A 27,579-nucleotide genomic window follows, 5' to 3' on the forward strand; every position below is an offset into this window, starting at 1 on the left:
TTCCCTTTGTCACAAGTAAAAATGATGCACAGTACAATATGCTGTAATTAAGAAAAAATGTCAGCCTAATTAAAGCCAGCAGGTCGCTTTGCAGCCTGTAAGAGAAGACAAACGCCAATTAAACACAGTTTAGATAAACTCACATAACTACACATTACATGGCAATGCTAAAAACGGGCACGGTAACTTCAGGTCAAAACAATAAACATTGTATTTCTTGAAAGCTGTTCTCTGATGCCACCTACTGGTCACCCAGTACAGTCTTGAGTCCATGTATGTAAGCCGTCTCACTACTACGAAAGCAAAAATGCATGTCTGCATGTGGTTTCATGATAAGGTGCTGTTTTTATTTCATTACTCACATCTCATAGTACACCCCTCCGACACGCTTCTGAACTGTATCTGTATGTATTTAATACTGACCTCTGCCTCTCCCCCTGAGACTTCCTGCAGATTTTGTTTTTGCAAATGCAACTCCCGACACCACCGCCGCCCCCTTACAGTCCCCGGGGACACCCATCCTACGTTTTACTCCACAAATGGAGATTGAGTCCGGGAAAACCTGTGATGTGGCACTGTATGCACTCTCAAAAGTTGTGATTAAGTGATGACTTACTCTCACAAGAACAATACAAAGAACAGGGGTGGGGGCAGCCCTGTCAAGAAGCTTGAGTTAAAGCACGGAGGCCTCGGCCGGACTGTTTAAAAAAAAAAAAAAAAAAAAAGTTTTCCAGGATCCTCAAGCCAGGTAGAATTCCACAAGCATCAGGCAGGAGAGACTCACCGGCACGCTGTAGCATCCAGAAAAAACAAAACTAGAAACATGAATTACAGCCTCATTTCAAGTCCCAAATAAAAACAGTTACAACCATTAGGTGCTGACTTTTTTTTCTCTTTATACAACTTTAAGGCAGGAAGTGTTTTTAAATAGGTCTCAAGTCTTTAATTCATGCCTCCCTGCACAGGATTTATTTTTAAATAGAGGAAAAGGGGATGGGGGGCCTGTAAGTATTCTACTGTCCATCAGGCCTGATTGAAACCCAAAAAAACAAAAAAGTCCAAACCGTCACACCCGCCGCTGTGCTATGCCATGTAAATGAAGGTGTTTATATCGGTCTCGTCCCGCTTGATGTACTTGTGATCGATCAGCCACTCGATCTGCTCCTTGATCATCTTCTTCTGTGGTAAAAACATGTTCTTTAAGATCTCCACCAGCTCTGTCTGCAGCTGGGCGTTGTTGATGCGCTTCCTCATCTTCATGATCTGAATTATGGCCTCCTGAAGGTGGGGGACAGAAGGAAAAAAAAAAAAAAGTCAGGTGGGATCAGCGCAAAGGACAGCTTAAACCAGGGGGACATTTGTGTCCCGCAGTTTGGTTCGATTTCCATGTTTTTCTTGATAACCACCAAAATCAATTCAGTTCTTACATCAATAGCTACAGCATTGTACTGCCAAAAAAATAAACTTGTATGCTGTATTTTTGTTGACATCATTATACTCTATTTGTCCAAAAACAAAAGGTTCCTTTAGTTGTGCCAGGCTGGTTGTGGTCTAATCATTTTTTCCATGACCGTACCTCTCATACTTTTACTTAATTGTAAAATGTCTACGTAGGCACCATAAACGAGATTAAATAAAACCAGAAAGATTATAAACAGCCTCTCATCATAGTTAAACTGCACGTGGGTGTGGCCTTTTATTGTTGCCAGTGTAAGGCACACCAGTGCTATGCCATAATCATGTTGTCTCATCAGCATCTTGATATGATCATCTTGGCCATAAGAAGTACTGTCCAACTTGAGCACAGATTTGTCAACAATATTTGAGGGGCTGCATAGTGGTTTGCGCGCAGGCCACACAGATAGAAGACCGGAGTTCGATTCCACCTTCGGGCATCTCTGTGTGGAGTTTGCATGTTCTCCCCGTGCATGCGTGGGTTTTCTCCGGGTACTCCGGTTTCCTCCCACATTCCAAAAACATGCTAGGTTAATTGGCCACTCCAAATTGTCCATAGGTATGAATGTGAGTGTGAATGGTTGTTTGCCTCTATATTGGGGCATCGTTTAGACATTTTGGCTAAATATATGGATACATTTGTGTTAAGGAGAAGCCATTTTGCTGAAACTTACTATGTTCTATGTTACTATGTACTCCGGCGACCAGTCCAGGGTGTACCCCGCCTCTCGCCCAAAGACAGCTGGGATTGGCTCGAGCAAACCCGCGACCGTGATAGAAAATGAGAGTCTATCCTTTCTTTTGGTATATACCATGTCTACCGTATGTAGCCCTATGACACAATATTCCGCGTTCCTTGAAAAATCTGTCAAAATCATCAAAAATGGCCGGTATCAAGAGGGATGACTTTTGAAAAATGTCTGGGATTGAGCGAATTAGTTAATAATCAGGTAAGATTATCAAGTGGTGCCCCCATTCTTTTTTTTCCCATATGCGACCTGCTGAAATTATTCCAGTAATCAAGGTTAGTGATTATATCAAATACTGACCACTAGTTGCCAATGTAGTCATTCCACCATTCTTAATGACTAATACTTCATTTGGGAAATATTTATATTGTTTGACTAATTATAAGCCACAGTCAACCTAGAAACAGAGATCCTTTCTTCATGAAGTTTTGTAAAACGGGGAAGTTGCTGGAGCGATGTTCGATCTACGATCCTGGAGCGAGGTGCGGCTGTATTTGGAGAGGGAAGGCAACACCATTCATGCCCAGTAGAGGGGGCTCTTGTTAGGTGTTGGGAGCTCCTCTATTTACCTGTGTTCTTAGTATCCTGAGCTGGACGATGCCCTCGTTCTCCTCCTCTCGCATTCGCTCCGTGGTGAGCTGCAACCGACCAATCAGGTTGATCTTCCCCCTCTTCTGAACCTTTGAATTTTTTCTGGAAAAAAAAAGTCCAGAGTATGTCCTTGGAGTCCCAGCACATCTGGCAACACTGATCAGTACACAGGCATGGGCCCCTCCCCTTTTATATCACCCTGCATACACTATACTTACATAAGGGAAAACTCTTGATTGACATAGAATAGCGTTCCCTCTGCAAAGTCTTTGGGTGATGACACCACCGGGTCATACGACAACACCTGCCGCTTGAGTTTGGGAAACGCCACCAGAGACTGAAAGAACAAGCAGAATCTCTATAAAATATATATATTTTAGAAAACAGATATTACTTTGCGGAAAAAAATTATTGTCCTTTTTACCCAAAGAGTACGTCTCAGCTCGGCATCTGGCAGCTCTGTGGCGAGCTTGAGGTTTTCGAAGCTGATCCTCTCCCGGGGCCTCTGATTCCAGGCAAAGAGCACAGCCAGCTGGAAGGTGGTCACCTCCAGGTCGTACTGACCCACTTCGTTCTTGAAGGTGATCTGTGAGGGAAAATAGAGCAAATAGTTGCTTTAAATCAATCATGTGCCTTCAGCTAAAGGAAGGCACATGCTGTCACACATTCAATGTAGACAATGTAATAAAATCCAACAGGAGAGTTGTTCCAAAATAGCTGTCTTTACATAGAAAACCACAGAAATATGGTTGTAGATGACCACAATGTATCCCACTGGACAACATCTACATTTGTCTGCATTGTTATTCAAAAGGAAGGTGTATGAAATGTAATGACGACAATGTGTCCCACTGGACATGTTTTCTTTGACCACATGTTCAAAATGCATATGATTGATGAATGAAATGGATAAGTGAACATTTAAGATTACTTTTACCAAAACGTGGCAGGGAGATCATGGAGTTAAAGTTATTTCTTGAATTTCTTTTGATCACGGTGGCAAAATAATCCAAAATGGAGCCAAAGAAAGTTGCCTGCTCCAACATTTTGATAAAGACGGAAATTGTTTTATGCATGTAACAGAGCTGACTTCCGGTTCTAACAGCGACGTTATGCTGAAAAAACACATTAGGAACATTGTATTATTAGCACAACCAAGAAGGACGCCATTTCATATTCTAACCAGAAAATGTATGCAAAACAAGGTAAAATTTTGGCATCACCCGGAAAACACGCTAACTGGGGTGTACCTAACAAAGGTTCCACTACATATTGCACCGCACGGCAGTAAAAGAACCAATGTTGTAACAACGGTAAGGAGCAAAATACTCGGCGAGCATTAATACCAGTAAAGAATTCACTGTAAACAACACATATTTTAAAGTGCATACAGAGGTGATATCATGATATTTTGTGGCATTACTAGGGACTATATCAGGAGGTTGTCTTGGTTTGTTGTATTGTACTGGCTGTAATATTTGAATCTTTAATTAAAGTGTCCGGCCAGTGTCATGTGTGTGTGTGTGTCTGTGTCTGTTACTCAGTGTAGATGGTGGTTGCACTCACAATGCCATTAGACATGAGGTGATGCCAGTGAAGCTTGCGTCCGCTGTGGTTTTTCTTGTAGAAGTCTTCCACCTCCGGGATCAAATCTTCCAGCTCGGTGGGCAGGGAAACGAACACCTTCTCGCTGCTCCTCGACCATGCTCCAGCGTTCAGGATTTTGATATTGACGGAGTCAGCTGCGGAATCAAGAAAGGTTAACACATCAGAGCAGGACATTTAGTTAGAACGTTAGTACAAGTCCTGTGTGTCTTTACCTGGTAAAGCCAACTTGTTGTGTTTATGCATTTCTTTGAAAGACTGATTGAGGTCTTCAGACACTTTAATGTCCTGGAACATCCTGGCCAACTTGTTGACATAGTCAGCTGGCATTCCTACTTCCTGTTTGGAGGGATGAAAACATCAAAATAAGCCACTTGAATGACTAAGAATTCCATTTGTTCTTACCCTGAGCCACTCCACCATGTTCTCCTCAATCTCGCTGTCTGCCGAGATGTCCAGGATGAGGCGGCGGGTCAGGTGGGCTTTGTGGTAGCGCATGAACACGTCTTTGTTCTGGACGTACTTAAGAACCAACAACTGGAAAGGAATATTTAGAAAATAAGCATGACAATGCATTCTCTTTCAGACATATATAGTATGCTCCCATTAGGTGGAACAATTTTTCATCAAACACCAGGTCCAAATGTCATACAGATGAGGCTTTAAAAAAATTAAAAAAAAAAAAAAAAAACACACACCACTTCCTTGAGCTTGGCCTCAATCTCCTCCGATGTGAGCTTCTTGCTCAGAGGGGTTTTCCTCAGCAGCATGTCACAGTAGTTGGCCAGCAGCTCCGGACACTTGGACTCAGGTTGAGTTTTTAAACCCACACTGAACACAGCAGGGGAGGGGAAGGTGAGTCCAGTCACGTAATATTCTCTGTTTGTTGTTAGGAAAGATCTAACATAAAATCATACCATAGCAGCACACTTACCCTTTCTGTTTCATGGGAAGTTCTAATTTAAATATTGTGGCATCATTGACGACGGCCTTGTATGCCTGCAAAAATAAGAAGTTGGCAAACTTTATCCAAGAAGAGACGGAGGGCTGCAAGAAACTGGTGCACTGCAGCAAAGCAAAGACTGTGGAGCATACAACAACACTGCAGCAACCCCCACCCCCCGATTTGAAATACTAGAGAAACTAATTTATTCTATTGTCTGTACTGTGCAGACTGAACTGACAAACTGAAACCAGGAAAATGTGACAAAATAGAGCGCATACAAGCGTCAAGAGTCAAACTGCATGTTGAGTACTATACATTTCTACATGTTGGCAGGTCCGCACTAACATTAAAAGCCGGGGGCGAGGGGGCTACCCCACTATTTGTATTTATTTTTTTATCTATCCATGTTTCCTCCAGTCTTACAATGCCATAGCAACAAGGAATCAATCAATATTACCTGTATTGGCCAATGAAAAAGCGGCATTATTCAGAGCTGAACTCACTTTGTCTCTTGCGGTGAGGAAACGCGGGTCGTCCTGAAAGGCTTCCTTCACCAGCCGACTGAAGCGGTTGAACAACGTGAGGAGCTGCTCTACATATTTCTCAGAGTCCTGTGACAAAGAGAGGAAGGACAAGTCTTGACAAGGGGAAGACACACCTATAATGTCATCATAGCCGTATCACTGGAACGGAAAGGGTACTCACGGAGGTGATGGTTTCGGCCGACGCCACCATGTCAGCCAGGCCGGCACTCATGATGTGCTCCTCCAGGTCCTTCAGCATGGGCTCGATGCCGCTCGGCACTTTGTCCATCAGTGAGAACATCAGATGCAACTCTAGATAACAATTAAAAAAAACAGTTGAGATGCAAAAACTGACTGGCTGATAAGACAAGTCATGAAGCTTTGGTCATGGCTAATTCCTGCAACGTTTCAGTACTCACTGTCTGTTTCATTCCTTTTGATCATGCCTGGACACTCGGCTAAGATGGTCTCCTTGAAGGACGTCACCAACGCGTTGACGCAACACTCCATCAACTGGGCGGCAGAAAGATAGGTTTGTGTGTTTGAATGCATGTGCAAAAAAAGTACAGGATTAGGGCTACTCACTGCTTGTACAGAGTTGCAGTCACGCCTCGTCTCCAGGTATCGCAGTGCACGTTTCTCCTCTTCCCTCAGCTTGGAATCAGCCTAGTGAAACACCAACAATGTGTATTTGTACAGCGGTTTATTAAAGGCTGCAGTCTGTGTGACACCCAAGAGCAGTACTCACGTATTTCATGTAGTTTTGGACACCATTCTGTTGGAGATAGGCGGGAGCCTGCGTTCTGTAGAAGCGCTCGGTAGAGTCCATGTAGGCCTTTTCAAAGTTGTCTCTGTAGATCTGCAGCTTGTCGTCGGGATTGGAGCACAAGTTCACTGCAGCCAAAAAGAGATGACAGTAATAGAAACCTGATATAGTACTGTATACTATGGGTGCCCTAGTATACAAAATTGATATTGATCTTATTTTTACACTTCAATGACTTAAGAAAGTTTAACTGTTACTTTTAAAAATTAGTGTACATTTAATAAAGGTTTTATTCGAGGCATTTGTTGGGGTTTTTTGTGCAGCCTTACAAATTATGTAAATTCCAATGATGTGTGTTTGTGTGAAGGCATTTTGTTCAGCATTGCTTAACATGCCATAAGAAAACACTGACGTGAGATTAATGTGCACATTGCTCACCGTAGGACTCCCGCACTCCAATGACTAGTTGCGAATCGAAAGCTTCTCCCAGCCGCTCGGCGTGGACCAGCTTCATTGCACTGTCTTGTAGTCTGTTCTTAATGTTGGAGAAGATGGACTCGTTCCATGTGTCCAGCATCAGCTGCAGGGAAAAACCGTACAGTTTGTCATTCGTGTATGCCGCCCCGTCAAACAAGTTCCTTCATCCTCACTTTGCGAACGATGCTGTCCTCGACGTTGGACTTCTTGTTGCTGCCCTGCTTGCCCATCAGCGTGATCTCGAGCTGACAGAAAGGTTTGGGCAGGATGTCGCACTGTGTGAAGAACTTCCTCCATTCCACGATGTAGGCCTTAAGCAGTGCCGTGTCATCCTGGTGACTCAACACCCGCTTTTGTGGCAAAATAATGGCATTAAGTCACACTAGAGACAGCCACACAATCCGATATGAATATATTCTCACACTGTATGACATGTTCAACAAACAGTAGACAAGATACCCACTATTTCTGAAGGTTATGTTGGAGAATGGCAAAATGTTGTAAATAATGGCAGTGCCCATAAAAAGCCCTGAAATGCCTCATTATAGATACCCTATAATATCTCTCCACCATTAAGTCAACTGTAAAGTTAATAAGTAGTCACCATTCATGAATGATAACGAAAGATGATGAAATTTGCTGTATCTCACAATGACGAAGAGGATTATAAAGACGCCACAATCATCGACAGCCAATCAGCAGTAAGTACTTGGATACATTCCATCCTCACACCAACATCGCAATGTTCTATTTCATCTACACATACAAGTATGTCTTTATACACAGATCTTAGCCGGATACTTTTATTGCTCACAAAACAACACCCTCCCTCTTCTTCCTCTGTGCTTGTCTTAACATGCTGTGTACAGATATCTGCTCATGTTATACCCAACAAAAACAGAAACCCAACACTCTTGTTTTGCTCCCATCTTCCATGAAGTCAAAGATGCAAAACCTATCTCTCTCAAATATTAGGAAACCAAATCTGTGTTTGTGAGCATGCATAATTTATAATCCATCCACCTCGCAGGTGTGGCAAGATGCCGATTAGATAGCATGATTAATACAACAGTGTGGCTTAGGCTGGCCACAATAAAAGGCAGTTCAACTATGGATTCATCCTTCATCTCTCCTTATAGTTTTTGGATCGTTCTCCCGTTTTAATATCCCAGTCACAGCAGTTCTGTGCTATATCGCTATGACAACCAGCTCAAATGAGGGGGTGTGCAGTGCAGTCAATGTAGTACCATTAATAAAAATCATGGCATGTAAATGACTTTAGGACTCTTAGGTCTTACAGCTTGTGCTTGTTTGATGAAGTCTAGGATGTCCTCTTTAAGGGCCTGGTGGATCTTGGCGGGGCCTTTGTCATCCCACAGGCACACCGCATGGACGTCTCTGTGGAAAACAAAAAAAACAACACAAAGTTGAGCAGTCGAAGTTTTTGTTTGGCAACGCCTTTTTTTCTCCATGATGAACTTACGAGAAAAGGTCAAACCACTGCTGTTTGGTGACGGACTCTTGCCGTAAGAGCTTTAACACGATGGGACGCATCAGATCCCATTTGTCCTCAAACTGAAGGGAGCCTTTGTTCTGGAAAACAGCAATAAATTAGTGATCATACATACCACCAAATAAGACAAGCATATCATGCACTATCTTGACTATTCCACTGTCATCAAAGATCTACAACAAAAAGCGTTAAATTGTGCTTATATAAACATGATCTCCTGCAGATTTTCTGCAGGTTTTCTGGCCCCAAAGTTTCTAAATTACCTCACTTTACAATAGATGGCCCAGGAACAATGATAAGGAGAATGTACATTATACTGTATATAGTACAGTATATTGTGCAGTGCATTTTGTCATACAGAAGGTATCCGACTACGGTTTGGGCAATAGGCCCTTAAAACAGTACAGAATTCCTGTCATTTAGAGGATCTTTGACTACCTTTTTTCCCTGTAGGTCCTTAAATACAGCAGAGTGTTCCTGTCATATGGACAATTTGGGGAATTTTGTCCATCATCCACAAACCTTATGTGATGCATGAACAGATGTCTTTCCTTTTTTCTGTGTGTTCTAAAGATATTAAAACAGTCATGCATATAATGGGAAACACTTATTCCACCTATAAAGCCATCTGATGCATATTAACCAAGACACAGTGACATAATGGCATACAAAAATGATGTTACCGTCGTATCGATACCATGCCACACCACACACCCACCATGGCTCAGACCACACCCACCCTGGTAAGGCTACATATTGCAGCTTCTGTCACTGCTGCTGTTTTTATTCTTGAGTTTAGAAAAGTTAACGCCAGGTTTAGGCGTTATTCTCCTTTAAAAAAAACAGCAGAATGCTCATGTCATATAGTAAGATGACCTCTGTCAAACATTTTGACAGTAGACAGTACTGCATTCCTGTCATTCAGTGGCTCTTTGATTAGTTTTTTTTGTAGCACTGTGTGTTATTAAAAACAGCAGAGAACTCCTGTTATATAGAGGATGTTTGACAGTAAGTCCTTATCCAGAGCATTTGTGTCAAATAGAGGATCTTTCACTAGCATTTTAGTAGGATCTTTGATTGGTGTTGTTGTAGTATAACAACAGAATCCTCTCATATAATTATAGATCTCTGAATAGCGTATTTACAGTATGTCTTTAAAAACATCCTCCTGTCATTTAGAGTATCTTTGACTGGTGTTTTTTTGCATTAGGTCCTTAAAAACAGCAGAGTGCTGCTGTCACAACCGATATGAATCACATACAAAAAACAGAGGCAATGGTGCCTGTCAAACAATGTTTGCCTAGAAAGACACCAGCGGGGGATTTAATGACGGCTCAGCGTGCAGAAAATATCACGGCAGTAGCCTTTTGGCAGCCTTTAGCGTGGGTTTTAGTGGGGCTTGAGTCAGCTGCAGATTCCTGCGTCCCTGACTTGACAGATGATATCCTGGGTGTGCGCGTCCACCGCTAGTAGTTCTGCGTGGGTTGAGCGGACAAAAACACGTCCCGGTTCTGCGGAAATGTGTCTCCTTTACCGGCCCTGGACACAGTCTCCTCCACGCCACTGTGTGTGCCCTCTCCCCCCTCATTTAGGTAGCTAATGCTGCAGCCATTTAGCCAAGCTAAATCTCAGGCTGAGAGCTAATGCTAGCCAACTTAAATGCTTCCGCCGGCGTCAAAGCTGACAGCCCGGCGGTGTTCCGGTCTTGGGGGGTCATTCGTTGGCGTGTGACTTTATCGGTGACGCGACACCTTAAGGGTGACACGCACTTTGGTGGCCATTGAGTTGAAATTAATTGAATTGGAGCGGGGTCCTACCTTTAGCAAATTAGACGTCGCCATGTTCCCTTAACTTATAGTCTCGTTGACTCTCGCGTGATCTTGGCGGCTGGTCGACATATCGCATCAGTCTTTTCCAGTATGTGCTTTACACACTTACAATCAACAACATATCCAAAAAAATAAAGTATATATCAAATCATGCAACTATCGTGCAAGCTTCTTTTCTTGCTGTTTATGTAATGATTACTAACACAGGGTTTACTACAACAACATCCACTACAATATTGTAAACACTATTGCGTTATTATTATGAAGCAAATTAACGAAAAGAAAACTATTGCTAATGATTATAAAAAAGACCAGAATTCTCTTCACTGTGACAGTTGCTACTACTGTGTGTGTTTGTTGCACAGACAACCCTGGAAAATCAGCAAGGACGGCTTTTCTATTTGTTATCATTCTGCGTCTGTGTGAAAACCTTGGGAGGGTGTTTTCTCACACTAGCTGGATCGCAAGGATCCCTCCAATTGAAAAGAAAACAATCATCTTACAGTGGCGAGAGGATACATCTGGGCATCTTTTTGTTGTTTATATGAGTTTCACTTGCTTGGTTGAAGTTCAATGTGGCAGCCATATGACTTATGAATTAGATCGTTCAGTTTTATAGTGATCAGAATGTAACTTCAAGCTTGATCGCTTTACAAAAGTGACGTGAAGTAGTGAAGTAATTCTCCTGATCCAGATATCCTTGCAGCAGAAATTGCTAAATGCATTACTCATGAATGTCGAGTTCTTGACGGGAAATGATTAGTTGGCCGTATTGATGCACTCACTCACTGGAATCTTCCTCTGATGTTGTCACAGTCACACTCTAAAGTGATTTATTTATTTATGTAAATAGTGCAATTGTGATGTTTAGCAGGGTCGTGTGTTCTGATTAAATCAACTAGTTCTCTGACAATTGGCCGAAAAACTAGATTATTGATGAAGTGTTGTATGTAGTATGAAGTATGTATGGATCATATACATAAGAAAAGCCGAATAAAACAGTCACTATTGATATTTATTGTTTCTTATTATTTTTTCTCCATCTCATGTTATTTTTAGTCGTTTTTGGTCCCTGAATATATCATTCTTTTTTTACCAATATTGTTTACATTTGGCACGACTGTTTTGAAAGTCTTCCTGGAATATGACGTCAAACAACCAAATACTCTGATTGGACGAGGCTTCAAGACGTCATCACCACGCGACACGTCTGTGTTAATAACAGCAGCGCAAATACAGGCTGATTGAATTAATGTTTACACTGCTAATTTATGGTGATATAGTGGCGGCAATCAGTCAGACCTGGCAAAAAGCCAGGTGTGGATACGAATGCCTCGCTGGACACCATATTCGTGAAAGAAGTAGGAGGAGGAAGAGGAGGGGGAGAAAGTGCCGCTTCCGGTGCGGCAGTATGATAACACTTGGACTTGCACGCTGCCGAAGGACTTGACGGTTGTGCCTGGACCAGAAAACAATCTTAAATTGCTTTATTGAAAACCGCTACTGTTGACGAAATGGATTAAAAGTGTCAGGGAGAAGTTTGCTGAGCTGTTCACGGTGAGTTTGTCCGGTGGCTGCCAGTATGACTCATTTGTTCTTATATATACATTAACATTACAATGCTTGCATTTTGTTTTTCTTCTATACAGTCATTCATACTACGAGGTGTATATAAATGTCTGGATTGGTGGTTTTGAAAAGTGCCAGAACAGGGGTGGGCAAACTACGGCCCGGGGGCCACATCCGGCCCGCTAAGTGTTTTCCAAAGTATTATCAATTTCGTTATCTGATGTGGTCTGTTGTTTACAAAGTGCTCCTGAAAAAAGGGACACAAGCACATAATAATAATAATAATGATAATAATAATGGCTGCACGGCAAGAACTTGAAGCTTGATTTTAAAACATGAACACAATCAACATTTTTGCCACAGATTCCTAAAAACACCAGCATACTCCTGCCATGCAGAGGTTTCATTTTGCATTTTGTATTTGGGTATTCAAGTGGAGGTCCACAGGCCAAATCCGGCCCGGAAATGATGTCAGGCGGACCAAGAACTTGAAGCTTGATTTTAAAACATGAACACGGTTAACATTTTTGCCAGAGATTCCTAAAAACACCAGCATACACACTACTGTATGTGGTGCTTATGCAGTGATCAAAATGGTAGAGGGCTTCTTTTGCAGGAGGTCCTAAAAACAGCAGAGCATTCTTGTTATGTCAAGGATCTTTTTTTCTGGTGAGTTTGGCAGTAGGTTCTTAAAAAAAAAAAATCTGAGCGCTCTTGTAAAAGTGAGGATCTTTACTAGTGTTTTTTTGTTTCTGTTTCTGTCTTTTGAGTAATAAGTAGGTTGTACTTTTATAATAGTCCTTCGTACTGCATATCCGGTATTGTACTGTAATTGGAAGCATGAGACATTCCATCGTGACTGTTACCAATTTCCTGTTAATTAGCCAGGCAGCATTGAGGACAGTCATTCCTTACAAAAAAACGACCTTAAACCTTGTGTCTCTCTCCTTTTAATCTTGTAGCACTGATAAGGAATGGAGGACCAAGTGGAGGAGAAGAGGTGTGGGAAACTGAGGGCCGCCTGCGTTCTGTACAATTACAAGCTGAGGGATGTCTTCACATGGTGAGTTGTACAAATTTGGACCTCAATTCTTTGTAACTTTATCCCATTTCCAAGTCTATGGTCCGCATGATCCGCTCATGCTGGTGTTGTTGGCGCCCCCATGCAGGCATCTGTTGAAGACCTTGGTCATGGGCCAGGTCTTGTCCCTGTTGATCTGCGGCACAGCGGTGAGCTGTGAGTACCTGGCCAACGCCGGGGTGGAGACTCCTATGTTGCAGAGCTTCCTCAACTATGCCCTGCTGCTGCTTGTCTACACCACCATCCTCAGCACCCACAAAGGTACCACAGGCACCCATTTCATATTGCATATTTTTAGTGCCAAAATTGACAATTCAAATATTTATTTATTAAATAAAATGTGAAATACGTATTTCATTAAATAGAAAATAATTAATCAAATTATAAATGTATTGATTTTTGAAATTACTTGTATACTTATTTAATGCATTCCATTAAAGACTATTCATTTATTTATTAAATAAAATGTGAAATACTTGTTTCATTAAATAAAAAGTAATTAATCCAATTATAAATATGTATTTTGAATTACTTATATTTTTAAAAATTACTTTTGTGTTGCATTCCATTAAAGACACCTTTCAATGCACTTTGCCATTATTGCATAAATAACACAATTCATTGAAAGTCATTAAAAATGTGTAAATAAGTCATGAAATAAATGACCAAAACATGTACATATTTATCAAGTATAATCTTAAATAAATAATGATACTCTAACAATTTTCATGACCAATAAATATATTGATCATGAATGCACACACACAGATATTTCCACCCCCAGTCCTACAGGGGGCAGTAAAGGGTCACTGCCTCGCTTGGCTCCATTATAGGCAGACTATAAAATAAAAAAGTAAATTAATAAATTTCTACCAAAATGTAACGTGTTTTAGTATATAAGAAAAATAGTAAGACTAGATGTCCTTGTGTGTGTCTACAGGGGATCGTAACATCCTTCAGGTTTTGAAAACCAAGTGGTGGAGGTATGTGCTGATGGGCCTGGCGGATGTAGAGGCGAACTACACAGTGGTTAAGGCCTACCGCTACACCACGCTCACCAGCATCCAGGTGAGAGGAAACTACTTGTAAAAATCATATGAAATATTATTAGTTTTGAGTGATGCCATTTTAATACGACCTGCATGGCAACTTGTGTTCCAGCTACTGGACTGCTTCGTCATCCCAGTCCTGATGCTCATGTCCTGGTTCCTCCTGAAGACTCGCTACAAGCTGCTGCACTTTATCGCTGTCGCCGTGTGCCTGCTGGGCGTGGGCTCCATGGTCGGTGCCGACATCCTAGCCGGGAGAGACAAAGGATCCAGTAAGGACACTTTTGTAGCTCCGCCCCTGTGTCGCTCCTCCTGTGTATCATTCTTGTTGGTCCTGTTAACTCTGCAGTTAACTCTTCAGCCAGTGACGTGGTTCTGGGCGACAGCCTGGTCCTGATCAGTGCCGTCCTCTACGCCGTGTCAAACATGTGCCAGGAGTTTACAGTGAAGACCCTGAGCCGTGTCGAATTCCTGGGCATGATGGGCTTGTTTGGGACGATCATCAGTGGAATTCAGCTGTAAGTTGTCACTTCATAACTACACCTGCGAAATCCAATGAGGTACAAAATGAAGGCAATATATTGTGAGACACAGCAGCAACAGAACCAATGTTGTAATAGCAGTCAGGATTCTTCAATTCTTCAATTCTCATTTGCAGAGCTGTACTTGAAACCAGCGCTGTCAAGGAAATAAAATGGAACTTTCACATTGGTAAGTCAACTCTGTATGATTTTACTACAGGGCACTAAGTGGCGGACCACGATCCGAATCCCGATCCAAATCCTGTCCTACTTACAGTATGTTCATTCTGCCCTCTGGCAGCACCAAAGCAGTGTGACACCCATTCATTCATTTTCTACCGCTTACCCTCACGAGGGTCGCGGGGGTGCTGGAGCCTATCCCAGCTGTCTTCGGGTGAGAGGCGGGGTACACCCTGGACTGGTGGCCAGCCAATCACAGGGCACATATAGACAAACAACCATTCACACTCACATTCATACCTGTGGCCAATTAACCTAGCATGTTTTTGGAATGTGGGAGGAAACCGGAGTACCCGGAGAAAACCCACGCATGCACGGGGAGAACATGCAAACTCCACACAGAGATTGCCGAGGGTGGAATTGAACCCTGGTCTTCGAGCTGTGAGGTCTGTGCGCTAACCACTCGACTGCCGTGCCGCTTAGAATGTTGTATTCTCCTGTTAAACGATGCCAAAGTTTCAGATAATGAGGTTTGTGCATTTGGAAGTGAGCCCTGAAAGGCTCAAAACGCTTGGTTTCAGAAGGCGTGGTAAAACTGCCCCTTTGTGATGTCACAGAGGGGTGGACTTCCTTATATGGTTCATAGTTAGGAAGCACTTGGAATCAATTTTTACAAACCGTTTTGGCAGGAAGCACAAATCAAAGGAAATACAGCTGGAATAGGTGCAGATTCTGGAAAAAAACTTTTCTGTGCGCGTTATTGTGTGTGGCTGCTCTGTAGGAGTCCACAACTCACACAATACAATGGATTGAAAAATGAGCATAATGGGTTTCCTTTAAGAACTGATACTTTGCTGAAACTTACCTACCTGTGTTCTACTGCTGATTACTGAAGAACGGAAAAAGCTAGAAACACAATATTCTATGTGCCTGAAAAATCAGTCCAAATCATCAAAAAAGTCTCGTGTGTGTGTGTGTGTGTGTGTGTGTGTGTGTTGTGCAGCCATGCTATTTGTGGTGTACATGCTGTGCATGTTCGCGCTGTACAGCTTCATGCCCGTGGTGGTGAAGAGGACGAGCGCCACCGCCGTTAACCTCTCGCTGCTCACCGCCGACCTCTTCAGCCTCTTCTGTGGCATCTTCCTCTTCCACTACACGGTGAGTGGCACCACCACACGCGCCGCACTTTGTACTCCACAAAAGAAGTCGATTTCAGCCTTACAGAGCGCTACAATGTTGGATAAAGTACTTTGTAAGTGATTACAGTTGGAACAGTTTTTTCATGGAGGTGTGTTATTGTGTGGTGTGTCTTGGAAAAGTGACTTTTTTGGACATGGAATTAGCACAAGCTAATTCTGTAATTAATATTTAGCATCTTATTCAATGTACTTTAACCCTTACGAAGTATTAATAAATCCTACCAATTTGAAGCTCTTAACAGAGGAACACTATTGATAGCAATAATAATAATAGTGATGTTTGTGTGGAGTCGTTTCCTTGTGTAGAGTACTGTCATGTACGCTGTTGCACTGCCGTTTCTTTTTTTCGTTTTCTTTTCTCTGCCCCATGTTTCCATGGAAACAATGAGCAGGAGCATCTCTGCTTTTATGTTGGACAACGAGGCAGTCCTGTACAAACTGCCTAGCAACTTGCAATCATGTCATGTGACCTTTTTCATGAAGTATGAGAAATACTTTTCCTCTTTTTCTTTATCTTTAAAGCGATCTTGTGTTTGAAAATGCACCTAGACATAAACTACTATAATAATAATAATAATAATATGTCAATTTGTGTACCCCTGCCCTGCCCAAACCCTTCAGTTCTCAACGCTGTACATCATGGCCTTTGTCCTCATCATGGTGGGTTTCGTAACCTTCAACGCCGTCCCGACGTACAACGCTCAGCCTGAGCCCGACTCCAGGGACCCGTCGGACCAGGAGGCTCAGAGCGCCTCGGATCGCCTGCTGCCAGCCGACGGTGGCGGCGTCCAGAGAAACGGGGGCCTGATGGCGGTGGCTGCGCTATGACCACAGAGGAAGTCTTTCTGTTCGAAGAAAGGCAGCTGGAACCGACTGTTCCACAGTACCTTCCGTGGAGTGGAAGGGTGGAAGTCACAGGGACTTTATTGTTACAAAAACACAGAAAAACTACTAATTGATCGTCACAAACGTTACTGCACTCCTATGTGATGCTAATTTGTTACACTAAAGACACCTTTCATTTTACATTGTGTGCTGCACGGGTGCACAAAGTGTGGCACGCGGGCCATATTTGGTCCTATATATTGTTTAACCTGGCCCGCTTAACAGTCCTATTATATTTTACATTTACATTTTGGTTGGACCTTTTTGTTACAATCCTCGTGGTAAGTTCAAAAAACAATCAAAGCCCCGGAGATGGTTTACACTGCTATTATTAGCCTCTTTGCTGCCAAGGAACTAAAAGTTCCAGGAACTTAAAACGACCCTGCAAAATGTCCCAGAATTCAATTCCGGCCCTACTTCCCGGTAAAGTTCCTGCCATGTAAAATGGGCAATTGTTTACTGCGTATTATTTATTCATATGATGGGGTTTTACCAGGTAATGTTTTTTGTATTCATGGTTTTTTATAAGAGAACAATGCCAAAGCTGTCTTTTAATGTCCAGCAAGTGAATAGCTGACTTAGCCTCAATTGTTTTGTTTTTTTTCATATAAGTTTCTATTATTCTTTACGTTATTTTCAATATAATGTTAGACCAACGTTTTTTTTAATGGTGAATTATGTCAGGTTGTGTTCCACAAAATCAGTTAAAAATAAAATCATATGCTGTATGTTTTGTTTATGTTTTGTTTGTTTTTTAGCTACGTTGATGTAAAATGTAATTTTGCTATTATTTGTATACATTGCAATGATGATCATGCTCAGTTTCTGAGAGGCATTGAGTTCACTTTGTGGTTGCTGATAGTCCTGTGTCTTAGCCTTTTATCTTTAATGGAACGTCCCACCACCTGTCACCCTCTCTAGTAGGATTTTGCGCACCTTTGTGCACGGTGTCTGCGCCCCCTGCAGGTTGCAGCTTCACCCTGCGTCATAATGGTGGAGGACGAGCGGACGGCAGGAGCCCAGTAAAGAAGGCTCGACACCATCCTGCGTCGCCTGGCTTCTTCCACAGATATTGAAAAGAGGTAAAAACGCTAAGATGATTGGTTTTACATGCATGCTGGTGCACTGACCTTGTAAAAGAGGGAGGCTGTGGAGCACGGTTGCGGATTATGCAAATGGCGCTCTGTTTGCTCATCACACCGCAGATTATTGCGTAGAAACCGTCTGTTGGGCGAATAAAATGTTCCAACGGGGTGGTGCCTTCAAATGCACGCATTGCAACGGTGCGCACCGCGGACAGTTCCGGTGCTGCAGGCCGCCTCTTCATCTTCTGTTCTCTGCAGGACATTTCTCAGCACCACATCCCCTGAAGACAGAAGCAGGCACCATGAAGCACTTCCTAAGGTAAGACAGCCTCTGTTGTTACCTCCCCTGCAGTATGTACGTATAAAACTATTCCCAGTGCTCCCATTTGAGCTTCCATAGTGATTCCTCCCAGCAGCCCCAAGTGTGTGATGCTCATGTAGGCAGACAGCTTCTATTAATAGATGCTCCCTTACTTGAACTGGACGGGCTGGATTTACTGATCAAGGGGAAGTTGTTGATGGGTATTCATTTAACAGGAAGTGAGGAGGATGCTGGGGGTGGGCATTAGACCACATCATCTAGGAAAAGTCTTGTATAGCTTTAGAAAAGACATGTGTTCATGTCTCACATAAGGATTATCGATCAAATATACAAAATAAACCAAAAAATTCACATATGACTAATATAATATATAATACTAATATATATACTAATATATATTCTAATTCATACTAATTATTTGTTATTGTTTTAGCTGGGGGCGGCACGGTGGTCGAGTGGTTAGCGCGCAGAACTCACAGCTAGGAGACCAGGGTTCAATTCCACCCTCGGCCATCTCTGTGTGGAGTTTGCATGTTCTCCCCATGCATGCGTGGGTTTTCTCCGGGTACTCCGGTTTCCTCCCACATTCCAAAACCACTCCAAATTGTCCATAGGTATGAATGTGAGTGTGAATGGTTGTTTGTCTATATGTGCCCTGTGATTGGCTGGCCACCAGTCCAGGGTGTACCCCGCATCTCGCCCAGAAGACAGCTGGGATAGGCTGGGATAGTACATCCTGGAGTGGCCGAGTAGCCAGTCTCCGGACATCCCATAGAGAATCAGCTGAAACCTTGAGCTGCCAAACGACAGCCTCTAAACCTCCAGGACAGTTCATAAGAGTTACAATCAGTAGGAGATCCAATACTTATTTTCCCAACCTGTATTTTTCTTTGTACTTTGGCTTCCAAATACGAAGAAACATGCCGTTTTTCCACTGTAAATCTCGGTGTCTTCTCCCCTTCAGGGTTTTGACCCAGCTCTTCGTGTTCCTCTATTGCAAATGTCTGTGGCGAGGCCTCAAGTTCGCGGTCCGGAAGTTCACCGGACGATGCGAGCTGCAGAGGATTTGCTACAACAACAAACATGGCGCCCGCAGGACGCTCAAGATCGGTACAAGCGGCAAAACCTTCATGCTGTACAATTTTTGATTTCATTCATTTTCTTACCTGAGTTTGTTTGCAGAGTCGTCCCTGAGGTACTCCAAAAGTGAGGTAAATGTCTGTCAATTTTTTTTGGATTACTGTAATCCCGCACCGCTTTGCCTTTTCCAATTTGCGGCTTCACTATTGTGGTTTTTTGAGTGAAAAAGTATACATATTGAAGCAATTTTTAGGTCCTTTTTAGCTAAATGTTAGCATTTTCAAGCATAAAATGAAGTAAAATACGTATACAAGGCATTCAGAAGATGCATTCGTAGGTGATGTGATAATATATACGTAGTATTCTACACTGGTCAGTAATGTTAGATTGATGAGACAATAGCCACCACAGGAAGTACGGTACAGAAGAGGAAGTAAAAAAGCCCAATGCTAACATGAATGGTTCAATGTTATATCTTATTTTCTTTTAGTATGTCTACTACATTGGGTCATAGGAGTGTAAAGGTGACTGTAGGGGTGTTATTTCATGTTTAGCGGTCTCTAATAATAAAAAAAAAACGTATTTGGAAGGTTGTAAACAGGTTATCTATGATTTAATTACCAAAATATTGCATGTATACATTCCTACTTGGCGGCAATTCACCGCCATAAACCAGTGATTACTGTCATTACATACGCACAACAAAAACACAAAGGCACACTTTGGTTTTTGCTCCCGTCTTTCATGAGCTGAAGTCAAAGATGTAAAACATTTTCTACGGCCACAAAACCACGGCCAAGGCCTCAAACTCCATGCACCTCACAGGTGTGGCATATCAACATGCTAATGAGACAGAATTATCGCACAGGTGTGCCTGAGACTGGCCACAATAAAAGGCTCTTGATTGTAATCGATTGAATAGTTTTACCAGTGGTGTTAAACTTTTTAACTCGAATGCTGTCTGTAGAATATACAATAAATATGCCAGCTGCAGGACAGCCTTCACTAACACTTTTTTTTTTCTGCAGCTGCTGCAGTCCGCTCTCAGCACCCATCCGGACAAAGTGGAGAAAAGCATTGAGGACATCATGGCTCTGAAGAAGATCAACCCTGACACCAACCCTCAGTGAGCTTTCACACGTTAGAAAGATGTGAACACGCAGGAAGATCTCAAATGGACCAAAAAATGAGTGAAGCAAGCATTTTGTTCCCCCCCCCCCCCCCCCCCCTCAGGTTGGGGATCTCCCTGCAGGCCAGCCTGCTGCAGATTGTGGGCTACAGGAACCTGCTGGCCCAGGTGGAGAAGCTACGCCGAGAGCCGTACGACTGTGAGAATGCAGAACACGAGGAAATGCTGATGAAGGTGCAAAAATTATAATTATTGTTGATATCATGACTAAGGATGTATGATATTGGCCTTTTTGTCAAAAACCAATATTGTCAACTATCAATTTCCAATACCGATATCAGCTAATACCGATATTGGTATGTGTAATATGACATATCTCCTGTGGTGGAACGAACACATATGTGTTGTGTACAGCCTTTTTTAGATATCGGTCACTGATATCAACCAATATTGCATTTTTATGCTGATATCGGGCCGATAATTATCGCTACCGATAATTATCCAACATCTGAGTATTATTATTTTGTAACTTGATGGTGGGCACCATTCAAACACAACAATAGAAGCATTTGTTTGAAATGTAGAATTATAGCGCATACTGACAGATGAAAGGATACAAGGGTCACTTATATTTGTCTTTCAACACCGACCACAAAAGTTAATACAGCTAGCTCACCTGTGGCTAGTACTGTCGCGTCCCGCAACAAAACATATCTGCCAACTGCCAACACTTCCTGCACCGTCTTTCATGGGTAGCACGTTAAAAAGCTTTCATTTAATATTCTGTTTCAATTTCAACATTTTAGTCAGATTAATCGCGGTTTTAAAATTAAATAATCGTGATTAATCCCCACGAGGAACTGTGTCCATTTCAATTCAATGCCGCATACTGACGGATGAAAGGATACAGAAATATCGGTCGGTGAAAAAGCGTGTTATTGGTATAAACTTTGCTCTTTGCTTTTTTTCTATCTGCCCGATTTTGATGCAGTTTTTTTTTTCCGAAAAATATTTCACCTTTCTACTTATGATCCTAGTGAATGACTTTATTCTAGGGATGTTCCAGTAGATTGTCCACCGATGAGTATTGGACAATTTCAAGTGTCTTTGTCAAATGTCTTTCAACACCGATCACAAAAGCCGATCACCTGTGGCTAGTACTGTCGCGTCCCGCAACAAAACATATCTGCCAACTGCCGACACTTGAAAACCGTCTTGCATGGGTAGCACGTTAAAAAGCTTTCATTTAATATTCTGTCTCAACCAGTACCTAAATATCAAACCATTGGACTTGAACATACATTTGGAGTACACCTTCCCAAAATGCTTACTTCGTGTTCCAGCTGTGGAAGGAGCTCCGTCCTGACACGCCTCTGAGCGGCCGCATCTCCAAACAGTGGTGCGAGATCGGTTTCCAAGGCAGCGACCCCAAGACGGACTTCCGAGGCATGGGCCTCCTGGGGCTCCACAACCTGCTGTAGGCTCCCGTTCAGCACTCATCGTAGACTTCCTGACCGTGCTGAGGTGCTTAAACCGTTCCTGTGGGCTCTCTCCGCGCAGGTACTTTGCGGAGCACGACAAGGCCACGGCTCTGCAGATGCTGCACGACTCCCTGCAGCCAAAGCACAAGTACGTGGGACAACTTCACTGGCACTTGGCGCTTTCAGTTTGTTGCATAATGTTACGGTTTTTACTCTAACGCCGCTAAAAAACAACCTCACTCATGATGGCACGCATATGGACAAAAATATTGGGACACAACAATATGGACCTGGTGTCCAAAATGTCTTCCTAACATGACCAATTCCATTCAGGGGCAACTGATTGATTGATGAACTAATTCAAGGGCGTGTCCATGCCCATTTTGTCCATATAATCGATTCTAGTCACCATTCCGCTTCATTTGCTTGTGTGGTTTGCCATCAGCATCTCAGTGAGCTTCTTCTGTCTCCTCCTCCTTCACCTCTGTTTCCACCCACGCTTCTCTCTGTGTCGCTCACACCCACTGCAGGAGTGCACACGGGAGGCAAAGGTACTCCATTTCACTTTCGCCCACCCGCTTTTTGAACTGTTGCACCCATTTGGTCCGCTGTTACAGCAGTTATTTTTCTATTTTTAAGTTGGATTTAATGGATTATTTTTGGTATTTTGTATTTTTATGATGATTGATTTTTATGTTAATTTAATAAGGCAAGTGAGTTTTATACGTGTGTGTGTGTGTGTCCTTCACAGCGCTGAATGGGAACAGCGAAACCTTGAGAAGGCCATCGGGTAAGCCACACGCCATATACTCATACCTGGCAACCCGTCTTTTCCCAATTTGACAAGAGAAAGTGGTGACCTAAGGAGGACATTTTTGATGAGAAAGTGTACAAATTCAGAAAAAAAAAGTAAAACCCTTTTGTTAACGTCCTCCAGCTATTCTTTCGCCATTGTGGGCATCAACATCACAGACCTGGCATACTCACTCCTGGTGGGCGGAGCCCTGAAGACCCACCTGTACAACGTGGCCCCCGAACTACCCACCCTGCTGCACTTCCAGCAGACCTTCTGTAAGCAGACCCTCATGGTTTGAACACCCACCCTTATGTTCAACGTTGGCAAGCCTCCAATGAGCTGTTCTTGGGACAGGTTACCTGATGCAGGAGTTCCACAGCTTCTGGATGGAGGAGGACCCCAGCGACATCATGGAGTTCAACCGGGTGCGCTCCAAGTTCCACCGGAAGATCCTACGACAGCTGAAGAACCCGGACGCCGCTCTGTGCCCCCATTTCTCCGCCTCTGACCTCCACCTGGTCAATCTGTAAACACTCACCCTCACTGATGGACACGTCTGGTAGGCCCGTTATGTATAAAAACATGAGCTAACATGAGCTAACATGGAGCTAACGTCATCGCCGCGTCACTGCCAGCAACTTCACACACACACACACACACACACACACACACACACACACACACCACAAACACCACCAGCATCTGAAATGAGCGCAGCGATTGTAGCTGTGCCACCATCACACTTTTATCTTGCGTTAATGATTGTATCACACTCTTTACCATCATTTTGCTTTTTCACGCACCAAAAATGTCGCTCTGGGCCAAAAAATAATAATATTGATGTTTTGATGTGCTGTCAAATATTGTAGTTGAATGTGGAGAATTAACGTCCTGAAGATGCTCAAGGCACGTATCAGCTAGCATTTTACTACATCTTGTACAGCAACAATGCTAATAGTCAGTGTACACCTTCTATTGCGGTATTTATAGCCATTACTGTACTCTTAGCGGGCAACGCAAGTGACTAGCAAGCACGAGTGCTGCCGACATTGAGGGGAGAGCAAACATGAATTCCAAAGTCAATATGAGTCAACATATTGTTGTTGAAAAAGCTTGCAACACAAGTCAGCTGCAGAATACGTTTGTCTCGTGCTCTGGGGGCTGCACGAGTGCTGCCGATACTGAGGGGAGAGCAAATATGAATTCCAAGAATGAGTCAACATATTGTTGTCTAAAAGGCTTGCAACACATGTCAGCAGCAGAATATGTCTCATGCTCTGGGGGCTGCACGAGTGCTGCCGACACGGAAGGGAGAGCAAATATGAATTCCAAAAAAGAATCAGCATGTTGTTGTCTAAAATGCTGGCAACACAAGTGATAAGCAGAATATGTTTGTCTCGTGCTCTGGGGGCTGCACGAGTGCTGCCGATACTGAGGGGAGAGCAAATATGAATTCCAAGAATGAGTCAACATATTGTTGTCTAAAAGGCTTGCAACACATGTCAGCAGCAGAATATGTCTCATGCTCTGGGGGCTGCACGAGTGCTGCCGACACTGAAGGGAGAGCAAATATGAATTCCAAAAAAGAATCAGCATGTTGTTGTCTAAAAAGCTGGTAACACAAGTGATAAGCAGAATATGTTTGTCTCGTGCTCTGGGGGCTGCACGAGTGCTGCCGATACTGAGGGGAGAGCAAATATGAATTCCAAGAATGAGTCAACATATTGTTGTCTAAAAGGCTTGCAACACATGTCAGCAGCAGAATATGTCTCATGCTCTGGGGGCTGCACGAGTGCTGCCGACACTGAAGGGAGAGCAAATATGAATTCCAAAAAAGAATTAGCATGTTGTTGTCTAAAACGCTGGCAACACAAGTGATAAGCAGAATATGTTTGTCTCGTGCTCTGGGGGCTGCACGAGTGCTGCCGATACTGAGGGGAGAGCAAATATGAATTCCAAGAATGAGTCAACATGTTGTTGTCTAAAAAGCTGGCAACACAAGTGATAAGCAGAATATGTTTGTCTCGTGCTCTGGGGGCTGCACGAGTGCTTCCGGCACCGAGTGGAGCAGTGGCTCATTGAGAGAAACATGAATTCCACAAGTTGAGCTGGAGACACAAGGGAGTCCACCCATTCTGTGTGACAGCACACAGAACGCATGTGTACCCTATACTGCTATAGAAGCCGTACACTGACTACTCTAGAGTATATCCATTTCTCTATCAATAGTTGCTGAAAGGCGGGGCGTGTACTCCCTTTGGGGCGCCCGTGTTCGTTGTAGGATTTATCGGATTGCAGTGCTTCTCATTTCTACCATGAATGTTTCTCACACGCTCACGATTGTTTTTCATATTTTGAATTCATCGAATGTGACACTTTGTCAGCCAAAGCAATAATTCACATTCTCTTGTCGTGTTTATGGTGTTATCTTTCCATAACGTTTACAGCCCAATGAAGGAAAAATGTAACCTGATGGTGGGCAGCATTCAAACACAACAATAGGGACATTTGTTTGAAATTAACAAAGAAATAAATATTATCATTGTAATAATTATTTAAAAATGATCATTTAGTATTAAACAAGAGATTTTTGTCTTTATTTTAATTTAGTATAAAATAATTAGATAAATAAATAATAAAGTTTTTGAATTGGAAGTGAGAAAGGTGGACTAAACTAAAAACTACTAAACTACACAAGAAATGAAAGTAGCTAATTGAAGAAATGAATTGAAGGGGACCTATTATGCTTATTATCCACTTTTCCGACCAACTGTATAAATGTTGTTACAATTTTGTATTCTCGTGAATTATTACAATTAATTATTTTAATTGTAATTGTAATTATTATTACAATTAAACGATGCCAACTCATCACACGAAAGACGTTTAGATGGCTCTAGAGTTTTTTCTACAACTTCCTTATATGGGCATGCCCAGATGCGCAATAGCCCCCCCTCCCCCTGCTTAGCTCTGTTCACCAAATAGTATTGACACGTTTTCCGGTGTAAGGAAAATATCATTTAGTTTAGCTTTCCTAAAGAGGCAAGTGTGAAGTGGTTGGAGTATGTGTCAAACGGCACACGGGACTGTTTTGTGAACATGGGTGAAGCTGGACTATCCAGAACTGGACTATCCACCAATTTATTAGCGTCCTAACTGTGTTTACTTTTTGGTAGTAGGAAATCCATGGAAACACTCCAGAAAGAGCTACAGAACCTGGAAGATCTCGAAAGTTTTCTGTGCGGGTTATTGTGTGTAGCTGCTCTATAGGAGTCCACAACTCAACTCAATACAAAGGTCAGAAAATGAGCATAATAGGTCCCCTTTAACTTGGTTAACATGTACTGAAATAAGTAGTACACTTCATTCAATTTGAGTAAGCCGTAATGAAATCAAAGTGAAAGTAGCAAAATGGAACTAAGCTGAAGCCAATAGAAGGAAAACGCAAACTAAAGTAAATAAATAAACGACATTAAAGCAGGGGTGTCCAAACTATTTTTATGCTCAGATCTTATTTGTATTTCAAGAAATAACTACATTTCAGCTTTGTTGTATTTGTAAAATAGCATATAGTAGGAACTTTTTTATTTTAAAAATATTTCCAGTACATTTTCTTTACATAATGTTATGATTTCATGATACTTTATTTGTTGTTTTTCTTAATATCATGGCTTTTGTTTTCTTTAATATTTCAACTTGACATTTGATCATAACATGACGTTTTCCCCTTTAGATTACAACTTTTTTTCTCAGTATTTTGACTTTATTCATGTGAAATTACTGCAGATTTTTCAATTTTTACCGTTGGTGTTATAAGTTATATTATTAAATGCGGCACGGGCCAATAAAAAAAAACAGCCGCAGGCCAGAAATGGCCCCTGGGCTGCACTTTGGCCACCCCTGCATTAAATGTTAGTTTGCAAATTGAAATGTGAATTGAATGAATGTAAGCCGAACTAAGCCTAACCAAATGAAATCAAACTCAGCTAACAAAACACAAAGTAAAGTAATCACAGCAGAACTAAACTAAATTAAAAAAATTCAAGTAAGCTGTAAGTAAATGGGAAAAAAAGTAAAAAAAAAAAAAAAATCCAAAGCAAACTAAAACAAACCAAAGTAGATCCTAAACTCAATCTAACAACTTCAACTGAACTAAAAACCCTTGAGTGAGACAATGAAAGTAATTTAATGCTAAAGTTGTTTTATTTTGTTGTCCATGTTAACCAGTGAGTATTAAAATTAGCATAGCTATCCATAGATATCGGGTATCTGATCTATAAATCAATACATAAGACACAACTTGCTATCTCAATGCTTTGTTTTTCTGCTGAATTCATCAACACCATTTGCCTCTTCACTTGTCACACACATTTTGTCGTTTGGAGAGGCAGAAGACGGACGTGAGAAATGAAAAAGTGTGTATTGATTATCCCGCTTGGATCACCGAGGCTCTTTTTTTCCATCCGTGCCAAAACGTGGACGTCACTTTAAGCGAAAGTGCTCAGCTTTTTGCACCGTAGATCCACACACACACACATTTGTCAGTCGTTCCAAAATAAGAGGACCAATTAGTCTGCTGTAGATGATTAGTGTGCATGATTGTACGTTCACGCTCACCGCTTTGATATTCTTTAGTGAAGCCCAAAGGGAAAACAATATATTGTAACGCTGTGCTTTATTTGTCTGTGCTGTGCATTTCACACCACAATAAAAAGGTAAAAGACACTCAAAACGATTGGTTGGTTCA

The 27,579-nt window shown here is 42.2% G+C and overlaps 3 protein-coding genes across 3 annotated transcripts; 2 read left to right on the top strand and 1 right to left on the bottom strand.

The window, feature by feature from the left end:
• Window positions 1-709: 709 nt before the first annotated feature.
• LOC131138036 (cullin-5) lies at window positions 710-10,575 on the bottom strand. Its single transcript, XM_058086584.2, has 19 exons — window positions 10,444-10,575; window positions 8,597-8,706; window positions 8,412-8,511; window positions 7,287-7,463; window positions 7,075-7,216; window positions 6,619-6,764; window positions 6,456-6,536; window positions 6,290-6,383; window positions 6,052-6,182; window positions 5,850-5,957; window positions 5,335-5,399; window positions 5,099-5,231; window positions 4,806-4,937; window positions 4,616-4,739; window positions 4,362-4,537; window positions 3,220-3,381; window positions 3,014-3,132; window positions 2,774-2,897; window positions 710-1,278 (listed from the first exon to the last, which is right to left on the bottom strand). The coding sequence occupies exons 1-19, from the start codon at window positions 10,465-10,467 to the stop codon at window positions 1,084-1,086; spliced, it is 2,343 nt and encodes a 780-aa protein (XP_057942567.1). The 5' UTR covers window positions 10,468-10,575; the 3' UTR covers window positions 710-1,083.
• Window positions 10,576-11,668: 1,093 nt separating this feature from the next.
• Window positions 11,669-17,667, top strand: LOC131138040 (solute carrier family 35 member F2-like). Its single transcript, XM_058086590.2, has 9 exons — window positions 11,669-12,012; window positions 12,987-13,087; window positions 13,194-13,366; window positions 14,046-14,173; window positions 14,267-14,426; window positions 14,516-14,672; window positions 14,813-14,865; window positions 15,859-16,013; window positions 16,676-17,667. Exons 2-9 carry the CDS (start codon window positions 12,999-13,001, stop codon window positions 16,880-16,882), a joined length of 1,122 nt encoding a protein of 373 aa, XP_057942573.2. The 5' UTR covers window positions 11,669-12,012; window positions 12,987-12,998; the 3' UTR covers window positions 16,883-17,667.
• Window positions 17,668-17,868: 201 nt separating this feature from the next.
• Window positions 17,869-26,965, top strand: elmod1 (ELMO/CED-12 domain containing 1). Its single transcript, XM_078787705.1, has 12 exons — window positions 17,869-18,021; window positions 18,283-18,343; window positions 19,311-19,456; window positions 19,529-19,557; window positions 20,455-20,552; window positions 20,660-20,789; window positions 21,899-22,032; window positions 22,116-22,184; window positions 22,490-22,501; window positions 22,788-22,826; window positions 22,974-23,107; window positions 23,187-26,965. Exons 2-12 carry the CDS (start codon window positions 18,327-18,329, stop codon window positions 23,360-23,362), a joined length of 984 nt encoding a protein of 327 aa, XP_078643831.1. The 5' UTR covers window positions 17,869-18,021; window positions 18,283-18,326; the 3' UTR covers window positions 23,363-26,965.
• The last annotated feature ends 614 nt before the right edge of the window (window positions 26,966-27,579 follow it).

The sequence above is a fragment of the Doryrhamphus excisus genome, linkage group LG21 (assembly GCF_037039965.1).
Source record: "Doryrhamphus excisus strain RoL-2023G ecotype Guam linkage group LG21, RoL_Dexc_Guam_v1.1, whole genome shotgun sequence".
Lineage (NCBI taxonomy): Eukaryota > Metazoa > Chordata > Actinopteri > Syngnathiformes > Syngnathidae > Doryrhamphus > Doryrhamphus excisus.